General features: G+C 38.7%; 1 protein-coding gene across 11 annotated transcripts in view; it reads left to right on the top strand.

The window, feature by feature from the left end:
• The window catches only part of TNS3 (tensin 3), a 209,142-nt gene that overhangs the window by 127,810 nt on the left and 59,174 nt on the right, over positions 1 to 22,158 (top strand). For all 11 annotated transcript variants that reach the window (XM_050307116.1, XM_050307125.1, XM_050307109.1 and 8 more), the window contains one exon: positions 18,652 to 19,911. In XM_050307116.1, coding sequence (XP_050163073.1) covers positions 18,652 to 19,911 — 1,260 coding nt within the window. The remainder of the gene's footprint in view (positions 1 to 18,651; positions 19,912 to 22,158) is intronic.

Raw genomic sequence — 22,158 nt, 5'->3', positions numbered from 1 at the left:
TAGGGAGTCATCAGAGCTTTTATAGTTGGAAAAGACTGTGTAGTGCAGAAGGAGTAAACATCACAGAGAGTGAATCTTGCCTGGAGATGATGTCTTAATTTCTACCCAGGATGTTTCCATATCATTTGTGATTCCTTTCCCTCCTTCCACCTGCCATCCTTTTCCCTTTTCTTTGTATATACCTAGCCCTCAGCAAGCAATGCATTGATATAAAATATTTTTTAATTGCTGAGATTGATTGGCTAGATGGATTTGACTTTCCCATCCTCATGCGTTACATTGTAGGTAACTACATCAGTACAGAGAATTGAAAGCAGAGGTAAATGTGCAGGCAGCACTCTCTTGGAAGATACAGAACTGTACGCTGCTCATGTCTTCTAGAAGAGTTATCAGAGAAAATTCACAAGTACTATTAGCTTGTTTGCCTGTTGTTCAGAAGTCATGTGCCATTAAAGGCTTTTATATCTAATTTGTGTGCATGATATATTTCTAATTACCTGAGAAAGAACAGAAATATGTTTTAGCACAGATATTGAGTTCATTGTGCATCTGTAAAGAAATCACTGGAATTGAGCTAGAAAATATACCATAAGAATATGAGATGTATCCAGTTACTCTCTTCTCAAGTAAACATTTAGGAAGCAAGCTGTTACCCTCTGATATTCAACAACGGAATTGCAGACAGAGCATTTGGCTCTGCATAAGCTGGGCAAAAGAACCTGAGGGGCTAAAGCACATAAGGGTCAACTATATTTTTCTCTTAAGGATGAGGTCTGTACTTAGCACAAATTTAAACTTAGTCTGATGCTTGAGGTAAATACAGTGCAGTTAAGTCATCCTTTATGTAAGATTTCTAAACACCGGGGCAGGCTTCTATTTATGGTTTGTGCAGATGTTCAGTATCTTGCTTGTACATTAAAAAGGTGTATTGAGTCCTAGTTTTCACTACAGGTGAGAGACCACTAAGAGAAGAGGCTGAATTCACATTCAGAAAGTGATCTAAGTTAGAAGCCTTCGAATCTGAAGCCGTTAGCAACAATCCTGAAGGCTGAGAGAGAATCTTTTCTATACTTCAGAAAAGATTAAGGTGCAAGATGTGGTGCATTTGAAAAAGCATAATAGTGGTGGTATGTTTAAGGATCAGGGAAGTCTCATACAGAGTGCCTGTTTCAGATCTACTTCATGTTAAGTTAAACTCTTAGCTTTATGTAGGAACTGGTCTTCATGGTTTTACCTGGACCTGTTTTCCCACCAAATTTCAGTAGGAATAGTATGAAATGTTACTGTGACAGATGATTCCTATATTACAGTTATACTCCTTTTTGTTAATTTAAAAAATGTAGGCCTATGAAATTTCTTACCAAAGTGGTCGGGAAGGCTACAACGGAGCCTTGTGAAGTGAATAGGATTTGCTTTGTAGGTATACTGTGTGTGGAATAGCTATTTCCAAGCTGATGCATTTAAATAGAAAATTTAGAAGTGAACAAGAAAGCAGTATGTGCCTTTTGAAATCATACAACTATTTGGGCTTATTACCAAAAAAAAAAAAAAGACAAAAAGACATGATAAAAGAAAAATGTTCCCAACGTCTCTTGGTTTGCTGTCATGATACAGTATTACAGACAGAAGTAGTTACCTTTAAATGATCTTGAACCCTTTGTTAATAAGGTTGTGTACATGCGTTGAATATAGCCAGGCTATGGACACTTTGCTACCTGAAATTTAGTTCCTTATCCTTCGTTCTTAATATTCTTAAGGAATTCTGACAGTTGGAAAGCATTAAATAATTTGTTTTTCCTCTCATAAATACTGTTTCTTTTCAGATCCCTTGGGAAGTGTTCCTACATAATAGGCTGAAAATTATATTAAGTTTCTAATTCTTAATTTGTATCAGATTTCCTCCTCCTTGACAGAGACTTCCGTGACACTGATTTAAAAGTATGCAGTCATGCGTAGGATTTGGAATCACAAAAATTGAGTCTTCCTACTGTCATGTAAAGTCTAATATAATTGCCATTCCTTTTCCTGTGGTTTTGAAGTCAGGAGGGATTTTGTGTTAGGAAGGAACAGAAATTGCTTTTGATTTTGCTGCGTACTCTTATTTTATTCTTTAAAGCATCACTTTACCATACAGTAGATGCATATGGATTTACAGAATGTTGCTCATTTGCTTCAAAATAGCAAGTTGACCACAGAGCTATAATACCTGTAGCCACAAGTGTAGTGTCTTCTAATACCAGAACCTCCATTACCAGATGACAAATAATTTTGAAAAAAGCTTCCCCTCAACTAGAGGGATGAGGTAAACGGTAAAGGTTTTTCTCTTTTGTTGAGGGTTCTTTTTAGTTCTCAGTGATAATTTGCAGCATTATTTGCATAGTGTGTAAGAGATACTGTTGTTAAACACTTCGCTCCTGCTGGAAGTGCAGGTTTTCTTCTGGAAGATGGAAACCATCAGTTTGTGCAGCGCCCACTGGTGGATCCTGGTAGAAGCCTATGCTCTGAGGTGTTCTAAAAATAAAATCAGATTAAAAAAAATTAAAATAAAAATATATTAAAATAATAATTAAACATATTGCCAAAGAGCAGAAATTAATTTAAATGATTTAATTATATAACAGGAGTCATGGTAGCATGCTAAAATTATTTTAGAGGGAGCATGCCATTTGTGTTTGCAGCATTCAGTTGGTTGATATACAGGATTTATTTGTAAAGAAAACTGGTAAGCCCAAAGTTTACTGTTTGCCAAAATAGTGTTTGAATTCAGTGGATTGGCAGCAGAAATGCACCTGGTTCTTGTTCAGTGTTCCATTTTAAAACATATTGCTTATTTTAACAACCACTAAATCCCTCTGCAGTCTTTTGTCTTCCAGCTCTACAATCTGTGGAAAGAAAAGCACATGTGCACTGTTAGAAATTGCTTAAAATTACAAGAGAATTACTTTTAGGTAATTTATAAGGCAGGAACTTAAGTATCTTTCTCAACAAGACCTTACTATTTATTTCCTAGCAATCTATGTTTGCTTGCTTAATGGTGTTTGATAATTGGAAAAGAAACAGCTTTGGCAACAAAAAGATGTTTTTAATTCAAGGCAAATACGGTAGGCTGAGTGAATCCAAATTCCTATATCTCAGGAATGTAACCTTCTGTAACTGTGATCAGCAACAATCAGTCAAAAATTGTCAATTATTTATAAACTGGTTTGTTCCTGCTCTTTTTCTTTTCATAAAGAATAGTATCTGAGAAGTGTCTCTGTGTAGGCAATAGCTAACATTCTGGTATGCACACATGTCATGTGATGAGATGGGATGTTTGACTTTTATTGAAATTTTCTTCTCCTCTTCAACCCAAAGTAAATAGCTATTCAGTAGGGAGGTGTCCTCACACGTAGTTAAACACTTGTTTTTCCCAGAGGGCCCCTTCAGTATTGCAAAACTCAAGAGCTGAGGCAAAACTACTTGGCTTTGGTGCTTTAACAGGAATGCAGATGACTACCGAAGAAAACAGCAGCTTTGATGCCATTTCTAATGAGTGAAGCTGAAGGATAAATCGGTACTGAATAAATGGTAATTTCAGCTTGTAGTCACCTGCTGGCTGCAATATTCTTTGAGACAAAGAGACTTGATAGAAGGTAAGGATGAAAAGGTGGCCTCCAGCAATTTCCCTCTATCCATTTGTCAGAGAAAATAGAGAGACCTATTGAAGATAGAAACATTTACACTGTAAAATACTGCCAGCTTGAAACAGCATCTGAAATGCCGTGGAGTGTCTGCCTTCAATTGATTTTTCTCTGAGGAAGCTTAAGTCTTTATTTCTTGAAGCCCTGGATATTCCTTTTTTTTTTAATAATGTAAAACTGGTTAGTCCACTTAATCATGAAGGTGACAATGAGTTGAAGAAAAAATAATATAAAATGGTTTCTTTTGTATGGTATTGAATGCAAACACAGAATTACAAGGTTTCATTTCTAAGTGAGCAGCAGTAGTCAATTCTTTTTCTTTTCCTCCATCAATACAGCATTAATTGTAAAAGAATTGCAGCTTAAATTTTTTGTTAGCTCAATATGTTAGGGATTAAATATAAGTTCACGCAGGTGTTTTCAAGATTGTGCTTGATAAGTTAAGATTGCTCTGGACTATATTTGCTCTGGACTCTCATTTTCATGTTTTGGGGATTTGGGATTTTTGGTTGTGTTTGGTGTGAGTTTTTTGTTGTGTGTTGTTTTTTTCTGTTTGGTTTTTTTGTTGTTGCTTTGTTTTTGGTTTTTTTTTCCTTTTTTTGTTACCAAAAAGAAATTTATTGTAATATTTTGGATAGATTAGATAAGAGGCAACCGTTAAGTGCAGCCAGGGGCCAGACTTTCAAGGGATTTACTAATTTAAAGTGACCTTTTTGACACTTTTAAAAGAATATGTATTAAGGTATACTGAATACTTCTTTGAAAGTCTTGAATTTTTGCTTAAGTGCTAAGGTGAGCTCCAGAACTTGGCCTGTCCAGTTATATTGAAAGCTATTTTTTACCTTTTACCCAAACACGTAAGCGTACTGATAAGGCAGTGTCTGAAGTGAGGAATTATGTGCATTTTACTTCAGGCCTTGGACACTGATTTTGCTAGGTACCATTTTTCAGTGCTGCTGGTTTAAACTTAAATAAAAACAGAATCCCTCCAACAATCCCTCTGTCTAAGAGCCAGAGAGGAACAGTTATACCTATCCTAAATAATGAAAGTCTTACATTTGAAGAACAGAAGCAGAGTCTCCTAGGCATTTTCCCTAGGCCCCTGTTTTTTTCCATGTGCCTCTGACTACCTGTACTTCCATTTCTGGGTACCCTTGCCTCCACACCCCCTAGTATCAATGTCTTTAACAGTGCACAGGTTTATTTGAAGCACAAGTTGCACCTTTCAAAGCTGCTGCAGAGCCAACTATTTGCTTTAAAAAAAAAAAGTAGAAAAAGACAGTAGAAACTAGGAGGAAGGCAACATATATGACTGTGTCTAGCATTATCTTAGGGATCATGTAATGCTGCTTTTTCAGCCAATTCTATCTTTGCTCAGGTTATATGGTTTTTTGAGTAGGCTTGCATTTACCTTTTAGCATGTGCTTGTTTCTTAGTCATGTAAACTACAATCTGTGGTTGTTAATATTGTTAATTGAAACACTAATGTCCAAATCAATATCTTCTTCTATGTACAGGTACCACAGTAGAAGCCTCTTTGCCAAACCTTACAACCTGCTTAATGGACCAGGTGGAATAAAAAGTTCTGAAAGGCAAACCTCTGCCACAGTTGCTTTCCTTCCCACACCCGCTTCCTGAACAACTATTCTTCTTTCTTGTGAAGGCAATAAGGCATCCCACCTGGTTAGCTTCATTAGACAAGGAAAAATAACTTTCACAATGGTGTAGGTATTGGATATATTCTTTTACTGGATATATTTTAACACCTGAGTTGCTTGGGAATAAAACATTGGAGATTAAAAGTGAACTGGAGGAAACAAACCAAAATGCAAAGTAGGATTTGGTGCTTGTTTGTTCTGTGACTTTCCTAAGATCAGAAAGAGAAGCATTTAAGTCCTGTCTCTGTGTCTGCACCAAAGCATGCATACACTGAACTACCTTGCTACTCATGTATATGTGAGTGTTGAGTCCAGTAACCAAAGAAAATGCGAACAGAGGGCATAATCAGTCATGGTGCCATTTGTACATGATGTTAGAGGTCATAAAATCATTGCATGTGCATTGCCTGTGAGTTATGATGCTGAATTAGTTATAATTGTCAAATGACAAATCCCTGGGAAGACTTACAAAACAAGAGACAGCATGAAATTGCTTGGAGTTTTCTTGGGTTTTTTTAGGCCACCCTAAAGCAATAGCAATCTTTTTTTTTTTTTTTCTAAATCGTGAAGTAATCATATTGTTCTGCCCTTTAACTGGTCTTTTAGCATCATGCACCTTGCCTTTTTTGGCTAGATTTGTTTCCATTGACTCTTTCCACTTGGTCCTGCTTCAGGATTTCAGCTAGCCACTGCACCACTCCCTTCATACGAAGACTGATAATTTTGTGTTGTGATGTTCACCCTGTTCTGCCCATTGGCAAGCATGTTCTGTTGATTAGAAAGGCCTGGTGAATTTCTGCTTACAGCTTGTGCAAAATGTGTTTTTTTGTTATGAAGGTGGCTTCTTATGAAGGTGGATCAGGTAGACTTGGTCCTATTACACATGTCAGGAGGGCTTTTCCAGCTAATTTGGCATGCTGGGATTTATTTGGATTATCCTGTAACTGTCCATTTTGTTCAGTCTGGCACACTGGTTAATTAAGCATATACGCTAAGTTTCTGCCATTGAATATATACAGCAGATACTGAAGAACTGAGAACTTTTCCTGGAAAGGTTTCTGCAGCAAACATCTTCTGCAAATAGTGGTTCTCTGTAGTGAACCATAGAGAGGGTTTTTTCCCCTTTGCATATGTTTTCAAGGTGGTGTTAGTACTTGCATAACCACTTAATATATGTGCTGGTGTTTTTTTCTTGACTTCAGAAAAGAGCATCATAAAATACTAGTCCTCCTGAGTCCCATAACTTTATGCTTCAGTGTCTCAGTTTTGAAGAGCTACCTGTTATATCCCATAGTATGTACAGAGTGAAGCATACTGCTCTGTAAGTGTCCTTTTGCTAGTAAAATGTGGTTGAATAAACCAGGAGATAATATTCTTTTAAATGACCAACAGCAGAATTTTAGCTGTACCAATAACAGTAGCAGCCTTTAGTGCAGTCAGCTCTAGTGCTTTATTAGTTTTTTAGTGGTACCTGGTAGTTGCAAGTGAAGCTTTGCTAAAGACACTACAATTCTTATCCATGGATCGATCCCAGAAAGCCGTCCTGGGCATCTCTACCCCTGCTCCAGCAGTTTCACTTGTTAAGCATTAAATGCTCATCTGTAATTCCTTCTACTTAAGGCTGCAGTTCTTTGCAAAGATTTCCCTGGACATCAGAGAGTTTTGGATCAGACTGCTAAGGGGAAAGTGAGAGAGAGAGCAGACTTCAGGTCTGCCTGCTTATTGATCCTGCCTCCTCCACATTCTGCTTTCAAACATAGACAGTATCTGAATATAGAAGGAGAGCAGCTTGTTCAAATTCCTTCCAGGCTGAATAGAAGGAGTCAAGTTCTAGTAAGCAGAGGCAAGTTTTTCTGTCAGAACCCAGGCCTCCTTCTAATTGTGGACACCTTCTCTCCAACTGTGAAAGTAAAAGTTGCATTATTACAGCTCTTTTATATTGTTTATATTCTCTCTGTTCTTGGAGTCCTTCACAGATAGAAGCATAAGCCATAATCTCTGTTGTTTCTGAGATGGCTCAGAGCAGTGAGCTGTCTCTCAAGTAGTACAGGCTAGATATTGTTTCTCTATCTTATTCTAGACCTTGGAGAATGTTTCCTAATCTGTTAGCCATTTGAGAGACCTGCTAAACTTCTGAAGCTCATCATAGGTTTCTGGTGTCAAGATATTCCATGTCTCCCTTTCAATAAATACATGTAAAATATTCTTTATATGAAGAACTTTTGTTTCTAAGTCATTTACGGTACAATATAAATTATCCACTAAATACACATAACTTATTATGTTAATATATGCTTGTATTGAGCATGTGTAGATCATCTTCAGGTGCTTTTTTTTAGAAAATACTATAATTATCATCATATAAGCTTACTATGTATTGCTTCTACTATTACTGTAATACTTGAAAATAACTCACAAGTCTCTTGAGTCCCAGTGCAAAACTATAAATTCAGCTAGCAAATTAGGAAATCAAAGAGCTCTGCTATCTGTGCCTTAACTTCCCTTTTTGATATGTGGACCTGTTTAGAAACACCTAAAGATCAGTTTATTGAAGGTGCCATAGAGTGGTGGAACAATTTCATTAATAATGGCAGTATTGTGAAATTACATGTTCCATACTTAACAGAAAGAGTAAATTAATTATGTTACCCTTTTAGATGGCCCCTTTAAGCCTTTTTATTTTCTACTGTGGTCTTGTACAGTTTTCAGCAACCATGTAGAGTCCATGACCATAACTAATTCTTGCTGAAAGCCTAGCAGTATAATAAGAGAAATGCCACAATTCACCATGTTTGTGCTGTTCCAGCTGTAAGGAAGAATAATAATGAATTCTAAATGTCAGCATTTGGAGTATACACTTGGAAATTAATGAAATGTTCCTGAAGATGGGCTTTGGTTTTGGTACGAATGAAGGGAAGTAGTTTCATGTAGTTCAGTGACTTTGAAATGCCTTAAACTTTGCTTAGTATTTTGTACCTGTGACAATGTTTCTGTACCGTTGAGAGAAATATCTCTAATTAAAATTTTGGAGGGAGACAAATAAAGTGAAACAAAGAACTTTATTATCAGCGTGTTGGGTGCACCAGACTTGTGACCGGGTTCGAGCACATCTGGAATGGGAAGGATGAGCCCTTTTAAGGTTCCTTGATTTACATAACCACTCCCTTGCTTCTCCCATGCCAACCCCTGCTCCTTTTCTTCCTTAAAAGGTGATGAGGGAGCTGGTGAAAGAGCTTGCCAAGCCACTCTCCATCATTTACCAATAGTCCTGGCTCACTGGGGAGGTCCCAGAGGATTGGAAGTTGGCGAATGTTATGCCAATCCACAAAAAGGGCTGGAAGGAGGACCCGGGAAACTCTAGGCCTGTCAACCTGACCTCAGTGCCTGGCAGAGTAATGGAGCAGATCATCCTGAGTGCAATCACACAGCACCTACAGGATGGACAAGGGATCAGAGCCAGCCAGCACAGGTTTAGGAAGGGCAGGTCCTGTCTGACCAACCTGATCTCCTTTTATGATCAGGTGACCCACCTGGTGGACGAGGGGAAGGCTGTGGATGTGGTCTGTCTGGACTTCAGCAAAGCCTTTGACACCATCTCCCACAGCATACTCCTGAAAAAGCTGGCAGCCCATGGCTTGGATGGGGCACTCTGTGCTGGGTTAAGAACTGGTTGGAGGGTCAGGCCCAGAGAGTGCTGGTGAATGGGGCTGCATCCAGCTGGCGGCCGGTCACCAGTGGTGTCCCCCAGGGATCAGTGCTGGGCCCAGTCCTGTTTAAGATCTTTATCGACGATTTAGATGAGGGGATTGAGTGTACCATTAGTAAATTTGCAGATGACACCAAGCTGTGGGGTGTTGATCAGCTGGAAGGCAGGAGGGCTCTGCAGAGGGACCCAGATAGGCTGGAGAGCTGGGCTGATTCCAACAGGATGAAGTTCAACAAGGCCAAGTGCCAGGTCCTGCACTTTGGACACAACAACCCCCTGCAGCGCTACAGGCTGGGCACAGAGTGGCTGGAGAGGGACCAGGTAGAAAGGGACCTGGGAGTTTGGATTGACAGGAGACTGAACATGAGCCAGCAGTGTGCCCAGGTGGCCAAGAAGGGCAATGGCAGCTATCAGTAAGACAAGAGGGTGTGGTCTCAAGCTCTGCCAGGGCAGGTTTAGGTTATATATAGAAATAGGAAGAAATTCTTTACAGAGAGGGTAATCAGGCATTGGAATGGGCTGCCCAGGGAGGTGGTGGATTCTCTGTCCCTGGAGGTATTTAAGAAGAGATTAGATGTGGCACTTAGTGCCATAGTCTAGTAACTGTGGTAGTAGTGGATCAAGGGTTGGACTTGAAGATCTCAGAGGTTATTTTCCAACCCATCTGATTCTATGATTCTATGATAAAGTGTTCTTCTTGGATTCAGTTGGGTCCTTCAGGGCTGGCCCGCACCTTCCTTTGCTTTCTGGTGCAGTCCATTGATTGTCTTAACTGACCTATCATGTTGTTTCCCTGCCCCGGCTAGATAGTCCCCTGGCAGTGAGCCCAGAGTGGCCTCTGGGCTTTCCTGCCCACCTTTACACCCAAACTGTAGGTAACTGTAAGCAGAACCGTAAACTGTAAGTAACTGTAGCAGAACAGCAGTCCTTGACCACAAAATGGCTCCCAAACTCTCCAAACAAAATGACCTCCAGGTATTTCCACACGAGGTAACTGTGGAAACCCCTGCTTGTAATAAAACCACCTTATTTATTTCCTACACTGGGATGTTTTCTTGTTCTTTTGCTGGTTATCTAAGCACAAGGTACTTGAAGTTAAGGCTTTGCTTAAAATGACTGAGAAAAGTTTGCAGAAGTAGAATCAAAATGACACAATAGGTTCTATATATTGCATTGCAGTAGTAAATGTAACAGTCTGTTCTTTGTTCAGTGCCATTTGGATCATGGCACAGGTATTATTTTCTTTTGATCCCAGGTGGGCAAAAGTGGGATGTTATATTACAGCAGTATTCTAAGGGTGAGTCTGTGCTGGCTGGCTCTGCCTCTGTTCCATACAGACTGGACAGCGGCCAGCCTCTGGTCTAGAAGCTTGTGCTTTGTAAAGCGCATTTTCTTGCTCCAGAGTACTTGTAAAACCATTAAAAGTACAAATGTGATCCTTTTGAATGTTTGGGAAGTACAAGTGTAAATAAGATACACGGGTATCCTCAGAAATGCCAAGGCAGTGGAAAGAATTCAAGTTTATTTAGAAGTCCAGAACACGAGAAACTTAAAAATACCTGACAGTGCTATTTAAGCAAAGGGCCCCAGGGAAAAAAAGGCAACTTTGGGCCCTGGAAGACACCCTCTCCAGGGCCCTTTTATCCTCTGTTTCTCCCAAGGCTTCTGTACATGTGTGTTGGGGCTAGTTCTCTGGCATAGCAGTGAGAGAGAGAACACAGCTCTCTCTGCAACCCCCTTTGGACTGCAGAGGGGAAAAAACCATCTAACCCTCTTGAGAAGGCACTTTGCAGGCTTCCTAAGTGAAAACGAGTTTCTAGCTTTCCCGTTACAAATTCTTCCAAAAGCACAACTGTTCCTACCCATATTAACCTTTGCCCAGCATAAAGATTTTGTGTGGTTTTGGATGCTCTCTTTTTTGCTTCTCAAAACATTCAAGGTTTAGGGACCTCATGTGAGCCTGTGTGTCCTGCCTGTTAGCATCTCGCTAACAATTCCCCTCAGTTCGTTTCCTTTCAGAGTATTTTTTCACTTTTTGTTTTTGCGATACATGCCTTGGTTTCTTCAGCCTCCTTTATTTTCTGTTACAGTCAGGGACTCAAGAAGGATAGCAAATCAAACATATTCCTGATGAGTTTGCTACTGCTATTTCATGTTGGAAAACTAGGTCTTTTCAAAATGTGATGCATATATGAACATCAGCCTTTACTTGAATGTCTTGGATAGAAGATGGCTTCATATCTTTTTCCTTCCCTTCCAGTCAATTCTGTTATCCTCAAATAATAATTTTCTAAAAACTCTTAAAAATGTATTAAAGCATTGCCAGATGAATATTTATGAACTAGGAATTGATCTCACAGCCTTGTAATTTACCAGATGAAGACCTGCATTAAATGCAACTCTCCACCAGTTCAGGTATCATCTGTACTTGCAACAGTCAGCATAAAAGCTTTGAAGAGGTATATCTTGTAGCCTCACTTACAGAATTTAAATCTTCTATACCTGGCACACCCAGTAATCTGATAGCTCTCAGATGTGGGAATTTGCAGCCACAAGTACCTAGCACTGGAAAGGGTGATGTGTCCCAGAAAGCCTGGAACTGATAACAGCAGAAGTATCAGCAAAAACGTTTAAGTGATGTGGCTTGAGAACATCTTTCTAAACCTATCCATGGATAGGTTTAACCAGTGGTTATTCCAAAGCATTCTTATGATGAAACACCACTAAGAGCCACCAGTATTGTTCTACATCTAGAACAATAAAATTTGAGCAATGTGGTGATTTGCCTGAATGAATCTGTTTCAGGTAAATTATCTATAAGATGAATTAATTTATACAGAGATGCTATTATGTTTCTTCTAGTAATCTAGCTAACTGCAGGTGTCAGTGTTGAGCCTCAGCCTGTATTCAAGCATGCAGAGTGTTAATAGTCTGAAATCATCAGCATGTACATGCAGTTCAGGCTTATGAAGGAGCAAAAGAGGCCTATAATTGAAGCAAGGAAAATAGTTGGGTTTTTTTCCTCACAGAGAACCAAAATGCAGGGACACTAAAACTAAATTTGTGTCTTAAGTGAAACTCATTATTTTGCATCAAGAGTCTTTAATACACGTTTTTGTTTCTTTTCATATCTTCAAGGCAGATGCAGGAAGTTCCCAGCTTAAAAGCATTTTTGCATCATCCCAAAGGAGAGAGACAGTTCTCTGGTTCTCAGAAAGTACTGCCAGCATAGTCCTGACTTGTTTCATGTGCAACCATTTACCGATTTGCAAGAACAGAAACACTTGAACCAAGAAGTGTGTGCTTTCTCAATTAGGTTTGAACTTCTAACTCTTACATTAACAATGAATAGGTAAATTTATTTTGAGGATACAAGAGCCACTTTTATCCATTGTTCAACTGAGAAGTCATTAAAATGCTGACAGTCCCTGAAATAGAAAATGAACATTGTCCAGGGCCACAGCTGTCTGGTGATGTTACGTGTGTACATTTGGAAAAATGTTTAGAGAAAAATTTTGTGAGCTGCTGTGTGGTGAGATACAGCTCTTATTAAAGGAGGAACTAACAGGTTCACTCCCCCTAGTTTGAGGTGAGTAATCCCAAAGACAGAGAAGGCAAAGCCTACTGGTGTCTGAGAGCTTGAGAGCAGTAGCTGATTGTTCAGTGCAGGAGAATAAGTTTTTCTAGCAGCTGTTTGTTTTAGGAAAAAAGATACCAAAAACTCACACAGCTTCATTTGGATATTGAAACAGTCTGTGAAGAGAACCACTGTAAGGAAGTATCTTGTAGACTGAATTACCTTTTTAGCCAACACATTTCCGTTTCTCCTTGTCTGCAATAGTTCAGATTTCATTGAACTTGATTGTCCTCCCTTGTGTTTACATTTTCATTTGCTTTTTCTGGCTGATACAAGTCTCATGCTTCTTTAGCAAGACCATTTACCTCCAGGAGCAGGAACAGCAGCTGCAGCTCAAACAGCAGGAGTAGAGGCATTTCTGGCCTTTTAAAACTAGGGGATTTACCCTAACTTTGGCTTTCCTCTATGCATAGTTTTGCTTAGAGAATATTAGTTGATTTAAATGAGCTACTGATTGACTATTGCAGAAAGTTCCTGATTGTGCCTAGTAAAGAGGTAAGAAGCTTTGTTTGTGGTTTGAGAGCTGGAAATACAAACCAAATGTATTTCTGTATGGATTTTATGGGAAATATACAGAGCTTGCAAGGAATGAAAGCCTGTCTTTGTTAGGGAGGGAGAAAGGAAAGGAAAGCACACAAAAAAAGATATAACTTTGAAGGAATGCAGCTCTGGACTTGTCCAGGTTTGCCTGAAGGTAAAAATATTTATTTATGAGGTTGAAAAAAATAATCCAGATGTTCTGTAATGTTTCCTGCTGCAATATGAACAAGGGTACAGTTTGCAAAGGTTTGTGTATTTGCAGCCATCCTGTTTTTGTTCAGGTGCACTGGATCAGAACAGCTCTAACTGAATTTGTGATATATGAGTTTACCTAACTGGCTTTCATTTGTATGTGTTTTCTCAAGTGGTGAATGGACAGAGTGTAGCTGTGGGGACAAGTCAAAATACTGAAAGACTGAAATATTATTTTTAATTCACAAGCCTGTCTTTGTATATTTGGATTTTAATGAGGGAAGTGCCAGGAAAACACAGGTTTGGAAGGGTGCCACTAAATTTGGTATGTGTTAGTATTTCAGGTTCTAATTTTTAAGTAAGTTGTTCTTTATGTATTAGGTAGAGGAATAAAAATATGCACATGCCCTTTGCTCTGAGGTTTTCATTTATAAGAGAGTCCCTGATACTGGGTGGGGTTGTGTGTGTGTGCAATTCAGACTCGGTGTGGGAGTGTAATTGGGCTTGAGCCTGGGCAGTTCAAAGAGTTCGAACAGCTCCTGGGAAGAGCAGTTAGGTCAAAAGACAGTGGGTCCTTTTGGTTTGGTTAACCAAATTCCAGCATTACTTAGGTCTCCATTGTGAACTTCCCGTGTTTTGTGACAGCTGTGTCTGCAGTTTACAGAGTGTTGCTTCCTTGCAAAAAAAAAAAAAAAAAAAGAGAGCAGGGATTGAGTTGAGCATGGAGAGGAGTTATTGAATGCTCTGTGGTACCATCACTTAGCAAGGTGCACAGAATAAAATGTTGCACTGCTATTATATTTTCTCATTTTCTTTGTTCAATTTTCCCTACCTATATGCATAGATTAACTTTTGCAATTAAGTTGGTTATCACTTTTTTTTTGACAAATATGGATGAAGACCAGGGTAAAGTGAAGTCCAAAAGTCCTAGTGCAGTCATATTCTAAAACACTGCTTTAAGAAAAAGGTAGCATATGAAAAGAAGGTGTTACATAAGAACAACTTCAAAACCTTGTATTTTGGAGGTTTATAGTATTTGAATAGTTCATTTGTCCTAGTTTTATGAAAAAATAAAATATATATATAGTTTTTATATATATGATTTATATATAGTTTCTATATGTATAGTTTCTAATTTAATAAGACCAACTGCAAGATGTTGGACCTGGGTCGGGACGTCCTCTGATATCAATATAGGCTGGAGGGATGAACAGATTGAGAACAGCCCTGCTGAGAGACTCCTCAGAACAGCTGGATTTTTGTTTTGCTGCAAGTCTCATTCTTTCCCATCTCTTTATAATGCAGAGTGATAATTTTTCCGTTTCTGAAGCGGAAGCTGTCCACTAGAGCAAAATTTCTAGTTGCAAGTAAATTGTTTTGATCTACAATCACAGGTATTTCCTTGTGAAATCTAACAATATTGTATTGATATTTAAATTCAGAGCCAAAAATCAGCAGGTTCCAAACTTTTCTCTTTCTCACTTCACTTATAGACACATAACATAATATGACTCCTTGAGCTCTAGGATAAATATCAAAAGTAATGTCTGCCAGGCTCACCTTCCTACTTGTGACCACTGAGACCTCTGTTTGGGAAGCCACTGCTTTTAACAAATTGCCTTAGGGAATTTTGAAACTTGGCAGTGGACTGGACTTTCAGATACGGATACTTAAGTAAGACATCTAGTTCCCTCACTTTACCGATTACGTTTTTCTTATGCAGCTTAAATTTCTTTTTTATATAGCTGAATGTTCATTTTAAATGGTTCACGCAGGACTGGGGATCCTGGTAAACTGCTAGCACGTTTAGTCATGTTGAGTTCTTGATTATGCTCTCATGTATATGCCTTTCTTTCCAATTTAAATAATCTACGTTTATCAGATAACAATGCAGCATGCATAAAATGTAAGGTGTTGATTTATTTTCATTGTGACTTTGTTCTTAGTAAGTGGTTGTTTTCTTGGTTAAGAACAGTTTTAGGTTGACACTGAGTAAGATAGTACTCATGTTCACAGATGTTCAGGCATTTTAATCCAGCATTCTGCATACTAGCAATCTTAGGTAGTAGGGTGAGACACTGAATGCCACAAAACCTAATTGCCAGTTTTATGGTGACAGAATATTTCATGGAGATGTTATTGTGCAGACATAATCCCTTCAGCCGTGGTGTTCAGTTCTGAAGGTTTGTGTGATTTCATTTGCATATGTAAGAATTGGGAAGCCCAGACAACTCACAGTTGTCAGTTGCTTATATAAAGTGGCTCTAGTAATTTTAGAAAAATTTCTAATTTCAGAGATTTTGTTTTTAACAATTACCATATTGTAGCAAAACCATGGTTACTGTTGAAGCTTCAGGCCAGTTATTTCCATATACAGACTCATGAACATATGCAGACTCATGTGTGTAAGCTTTTTTCTCCTGGCCATGAACCTTTCAGTCTCTTAAGTTTGCTGCCTCTGTTCTAACCATTTTTTTGGAGGGACCATTCTGAGCCAAACCCTATGAGAAGTCCCAGGAAGACTCTTCTTGCCACCAGTATCTCTTTATCAATCAGGCTTCTAAGGGGTGCAAATGTCATTCTTCAATGTAGTAGACATCGATGCTTTTAAGTAATTTTGGAAAACTGTTTGCAAAAAAGATATTTTCACTCATCTATATGACAGGTTAGGGGAGGGGGAAATTCCTCTAGTAGAATTTTTCTTCCTTTCATTTGATTTACTTGCCCAAAGCATTCCTACTTCCTTCTTTGATGCTTGTCTGATAATGCTAACCATTCAGAGAAGCATGAAACTTTTTACAATCTCAGTGTTCACTACAAACTATAGCTCAGATTAAAACTGGGATTTGAGTGGTAATTAATTAAATGTCTTAACAGTAGGATAATTTGAGAGTTCAAACCCAGTTATTTAACCCTGACATCAGAAAAAGATACTTTTAAACTTACTTAAAAGATATCTCAGAAGTAGTTTAAAGCTAAGCTTTGTACTAACACATAAATGCAGTATGAAGAAGAACAGCCCCTAAAAAATGCACAATACTCAGAATTTGAAAAAAGCAAAATCCCAACAAAGTCCTGAATATTGTAAAGTTGTTGTATCCAATTGGAAATCTAGTTGAAAGAAGCACCTGCTTTAGTTTGCATACTTAATAGGTAAACAGCAAACAATGATCATAAGCAACTAAGCCCCTATCCTCTGAAAGCTGTGTACATATTTATACAAAATGGGCCTAATTCTTAACCCCATTAAAAATAAATTGAGAAATTATTTTTGTACATTTTCCAGTTTGTGTGTAGCATTATTATACAGATTGAAGAAAAAAATCCTCAGCTTTCTAAAAAAAGCTTTCTTTGTTTCAAGTGGAAACATTAAGAGGGGGGATGAATAATCCTTGTTATTTATAATCCAATTATGTGGCTGTAGGTTTCTTTGTATTCCATTTTTCTGTTCGTGATTTTTGCTCTTCCCCCCCCCCCCAATGAGTTTTTAATAAGCTGAACTCACATCTGTTCTTCAGAATGGAAACTGTACAGTTCACAGTCAGAAGACCCCCAAATAGTTTGTGGTTGCTTAGCATTCCAGGCAACACGCAGAATAAATTTGATAATTTTATATTAGGGCTGAAGTACTGGAAGGGGTTGAAGTACTTTTCTCTGAATCTTAGAGAGTGCACATGTGGAAAACACTCAGGTCAGTAGTCCTCTGGCAGTCTGTCCATCCTCTTGTTTGTACTGTTGTCACTATGCTTGGATGGTACTGTGTGATGGTACAGAGAAGGCTAACAGAGGGAAATACACAAAAGATTTTTTATTGCTTCCGTAGCTGTACTTAAGAATTTGACAGGGTTTTTGTGCCTAATATTTCTGCAAGGAGAACCAAGTGTGCATGCTAGAATGTTTGATCTGTTGTGAGGTACTAGCATGTCTGAAGGGTTTACAGCACTGTGCCTAGGAGAAAAGTCAGACAAGAAGACTTTGTAATAATTGAAGTATACTAGTTCGGTATTTACTTAACTGTGTTCCAGTTCAGATCTGTAACCTCTTCAAGTCTGTATTGTGTCAGGATATTCAACTACTCCAAACAAAGCAGGTTTTTTATTGGTTTCTTTTTTGGTTTTTAAACTCAAAACTAAGCACACTAAGAAAAGTATCACCAAATAGTTACTCAGTACTTCCACACGAAGTGCCAAGTATGCTTCATTGTCCTAGAAGTGACAGCTTATGAGAAATCACAGCATGAAAATGTCTGTTATTGTCGAGTATATATTTAATGTGATTTCTATTTGCAATAAAGCATAATATCTAAAATATTACATGTGTGATAACATGTAGAGGTATGTATGTAGGAGACAGTTCTGAGGCTGAGATTTGAATCTTTAACTTTTGATTCTCTTGACTTTCTGCTGTATGTTTTGCATTCATTTTTTGTTGGTTATTGAACAGAAATAATGATGGCTGCAACATGAAAGAAAATCAATAGATCAGAATAAAAATACAGGGTGCATGTCTTGAGATAGCAAGAAGCAGCAGGGTTTACAGATACCAATAACAGTTCTGGGATCAAAGTCAATATAGTTGCTTCAGTGGAGCCGTCTACTTGAGTTCATTAGTCCTTTTTTGAAACAAAACCATGAAACACATACTAGATCCTTTACACATGTGGAAATTTCATACTCTAATATTTACTCGTGCATCCTTTGTGAAGAGGCCTTATATATATTCCAAGGACTGCAACTCTAATTGAAAGCTTGTTTTTTCCTTGCACCACCAAGAAAGGGAGAAAATGATTCTTCATAGTGTAGTTAGACTGTCAAATAGAAATGGATGAACTAGTATAATATATATATTGAAGGCAAGTACTGCTGGTAGGTTCCTACCATTCTTGCTCTGAATGGAATGCGTGGTAGCTTCCTCTCAAATTTCTAGTGCTGTAATAGTGTGATTCTTCAAACTAATATGAGGAGTTTGCGGAGCCATAAATATTCATTCAAAACAGCATAAGAAGAGTGAATTATATTTGATCTTTAGCTATAAATGACATATTGTATTTTAATCTAGAAAACTGTTATAAATTGAAATGTAAAATCAAAGAAGATAATCCCATTGGTGGTTGCTGTAGTTGTGGAGTAAACAATACCATTAGTGTTAGCAGTACTTCATGTGGTATGACACCAGTCAAAACCTTTATATAATGCCTTGTCCTTATCTGTCCCTTTCTTTTCACTTATCTCTCCACAGTGCTGCATACCCAAGGTCCCATTGACGGCAGTCTGTATGCAAAAGTGAGAAAGAAGAGCTCCTCAGACAGCAACATCCCTGGTGTTGCTCAGAGTGCTCCTGTGACTGGCAGTCCTGATCACAGTCATCATACCCTGTCTGTTGGTAGTGATTCAGGACACTCCACAGCTTCCATCAGGACAGACAAGACTGAGGAACACCGTATGACAGGAATCAAATGTGGTCTGAGCCCACAAGAGAAGGCAGAACTGGACCAGCTACTTAGTGGCTTTGGTCTGGAGGATTCTGTCAGCACCACCAAGGATATGACTGATGCTCAAAGCAAGTATAGTGGGACTCACCACATAGTGCCAGCTCAAGTTCATATGAATGGAGTCACCAAAGTGAAGGACAGGGAGACTGATATTCTGGATGATGAAATGCCTAATCATGACCTTCACAGTGTGGACAGCATTGGAACTTTGTCTTCCTCAGAAGGGCAGCACTCCACCCACCTAGGGAACTTCAGTTGCCACAAGAGCAGTCAGAACTCACTGCTTTCAGATGGCTTTGGAAGTAATGCTGGGGAAGAGCATCACAATGCTTTTGCTGCAGACCTGGGAATTGGTGTGGATCTCCTCTGTGAGAGATCATTTGGAAGCACTGAGCCAAAGTCAACTCAGCAATTGCAACGGAATCCTTCTGTCTCAGCCCATCCTCAAGCCTATGGTCCAAGTAACTACTCTACTCAGACCTGGGTGCGCCAGCAGCAGATGGTCACTGCTCACCAGTATGGTTTTGCCCCAGAGAATGAAATTAGGGTTGGCATTCATAATGCTGTGGAGAATTTGGGCAGCGTCCAGAGCCAATCCCGAGTCCCAGACACCCCAACACGTGGCTCCAGCAGCAGAGATGCTGTGCAGAGAGGACTAGGAAGTATGTTGGGTGCTGCAGAAGCTGACGAACATGCAAGTGCTGAGAGTTTTAAGTCAAGGCCAGTGCCTCAGAGGAACACAAATGGCCTGAATCTAGGACAGAACACTGGGGACTTGCCAGCTTCTCCAACTTTGGATATTGATCAGTCCATTGAACAACTGAACAGGCTGATCTTGGAGTTAGACCCTACATTTGAACCTATCCCAACCCGCATTAACACTGTCACCAGCGACAGAAATCAAGTAAATGGCTTTGCCAGCACTGATGTAAATGTGGAAGGGCTTGAGATTAGTCCTGTAGGCCATGACAAATTAGAGGTCACAAACAAGAACCACTCCCGGCATGGTAAGCTGTAATACCTTCTGAACATAATGCTTTTAATGCTTTTCTAGCACATGTGTGTTCATGATATGGTACAGCAGGACCCTCAGGTCATGACTTAAAATGTTGAGGATGATTATCAAGGAATTATTTCTGAATCCTCTTTATATAACAGTCCAAAATATTATGGAATCAATTGATTTAAGATAAGTGAGTTTTGTGGGTACTTGGTTTTTTGCTTGAAAAAAGTACTGTTCAGCGACTTCCTACCTGTTATGGATCATCAGTTGGGATTTTTTTTGCTGCAGTACGTTTAAGGGAGCAGAATTTGTACATTGTGACATTTCTTGAAGGCATCTGTGGTTTATTTTTTTTTCATTATTATATTTTTTTTCATTATTTCCATTTAAATTAGGAGAAAAAGCTCCAACAACTTTATCTTCAAGTTTAGTGCAATGCTGCTGGCATTAAATTTTTTATGCAATATTTCTATAAATAACGTAATATTTTCCAGTAAAGTATTTTAAAACATGCTCTTTCTGAAACCTTTTTCTGTTTAAAAGTTCACAAGCCCCAGTGCTTGCTTGTTATCTCTGGTTCTGAAATGACTGCAGAAATTAACTGGTGGAATTAAATATGCAACACTTACTGAATATATTGCCTAAGTAATGCTACTAAAACTAGCAGCTTTGCAAAAGGATGAGTAGTCTGCCTCTGGCTAAGTTCACTGAAACCTGTTATTAATGGTGTAGCTAAAATTCACGACAGATAAGCTCTTGCTGGTCTTACTGTCATGTTTGAAGAGTCTGTGTGGTCTAATTGCTCTGGCAGGACATATCCCCTTACCTGTCCTTCCTCCCCTTCCATCTTCCTCTTCTCTCTCTTCCTGTCTCCAGTCGTGGTGGAATGAAACAATAACTTGTGTCTCCAGGATTTGATTCAGTATTGGCCGACATGACAGAAGATGTGCCCATGACCTCACTGAACACAAGTGAGCTGCTTCAGATCAAGCCGTGTAGGATATGCTAAACCATTCAACGATGAATGTGCCTAACTAGTGTGTGGTTTCTGTTAATGTGCAGGCCTTGCATGATTAAGGATAGCATGCTTGTAGAGAAGGTGAAATCACAATTTTCTGTTTAGGAGGGTAACTGAGGACTAAAGAAGTCCAGAAATCCATGATGAATATATGTGAGATCCTTCACTGCTTATTTTTAATACACGGTATGCATTTTGTGACATTAATTACTTTGTAATTCTCTTGAATCTGATGGACAAACTGAGATTTTTTTCAGCAGGAGAGAACTCTTCTCCTTATATACAGTAAATCTAGTGAAGGGGATGAAAAGATCGCTCAGAATAAGCCACTTTTTACAGTTCTGTGTTTAAAGATATGAAGCTAAGAAGAGATACTTGAATTTTTCTCACAGACTCTGATCATCTCCCAGAGGAAGAAGGAGTCACTTCCATTTTTAAAGTCAAGTAAATAAAGACCAGTGTCCTTGGGGCATGGTCTGGGAGAGGATTTGTTTTAAAGAATTAGTAGTCAGGAAGTAACATAAGAACAGCCCTTAAACAATGTTTTTAAAAAAATTAATTAATTTGTGTAGCTTTAGCACAATAATAATAATAATAATTTTTTAAATTTTGTCTTTATGTCAAGTGCTAAAATGTTCTATTTCTGGCTTCTGCAAGTAACATTCAGTTTAGCAAGTTTGATTTTAAACCTGCTCATGGTTCCAAAGGTAAAACAACACATGTGGCGTGCTGTCACCTCTGCTTGAGACTAGGAGTTCAGCAGCACATACTGATTTTCCAAATGCTGTAGGATGTATTTATTTACATATCTGGACTTGCCCCATTGATATATAACAGAATCATTTGTGCATGATGTGCACAAAGCAACAAGGGGAAAAAGCAATTTAACTGAAAGAATGTTAAGAATTAGGAACACTGGGATATTTTTCCCTTGATACACCATTGATCTGAATCACTGGATTGAGAACTGGCTGCAAGTCAGAGGATTGTGATCATTGGCACAGTCTAGTTGGATGCCTGTAGCTCAGGGGTCAGTACTGAGTCTAGTCTTGTTTAACTTAATGATGACTTGGATGAAGGGCTAGAGTGCCTCCTCAGCAAATTTGCTGATGACATAAAGCTGGGAGGAGTGGCCATAATCCAGAATGTGTTGGATGTGGTTCATATTACCTTGGAGTAGCCTCACAGAATTTTATAGAGTTAAAATAAGCAGGAGAATCTCCAAGGCAGTTA

This window comes from Myiozetetes cayanensis, unplaced genomic scaffold (genome assembly GCF_022539395.1).
Source record: "Myiozetetes cayanensis isolate MyiCay16 unplaced genomic scaffold, myiCay2020 scf1, whole genome shotgun sequence".
NCBI lineage: Eukaryota > Metazoa > Chordata > Aves > Passeriformes > Tyrannidae > Myiozetetes > Myiozetetes cayanensis.
The sequence above is the reverse complement of the archived record's forward strand: the minus strand, read 5'-3'. Positions and strand labels throughout refer to the sequence as shown.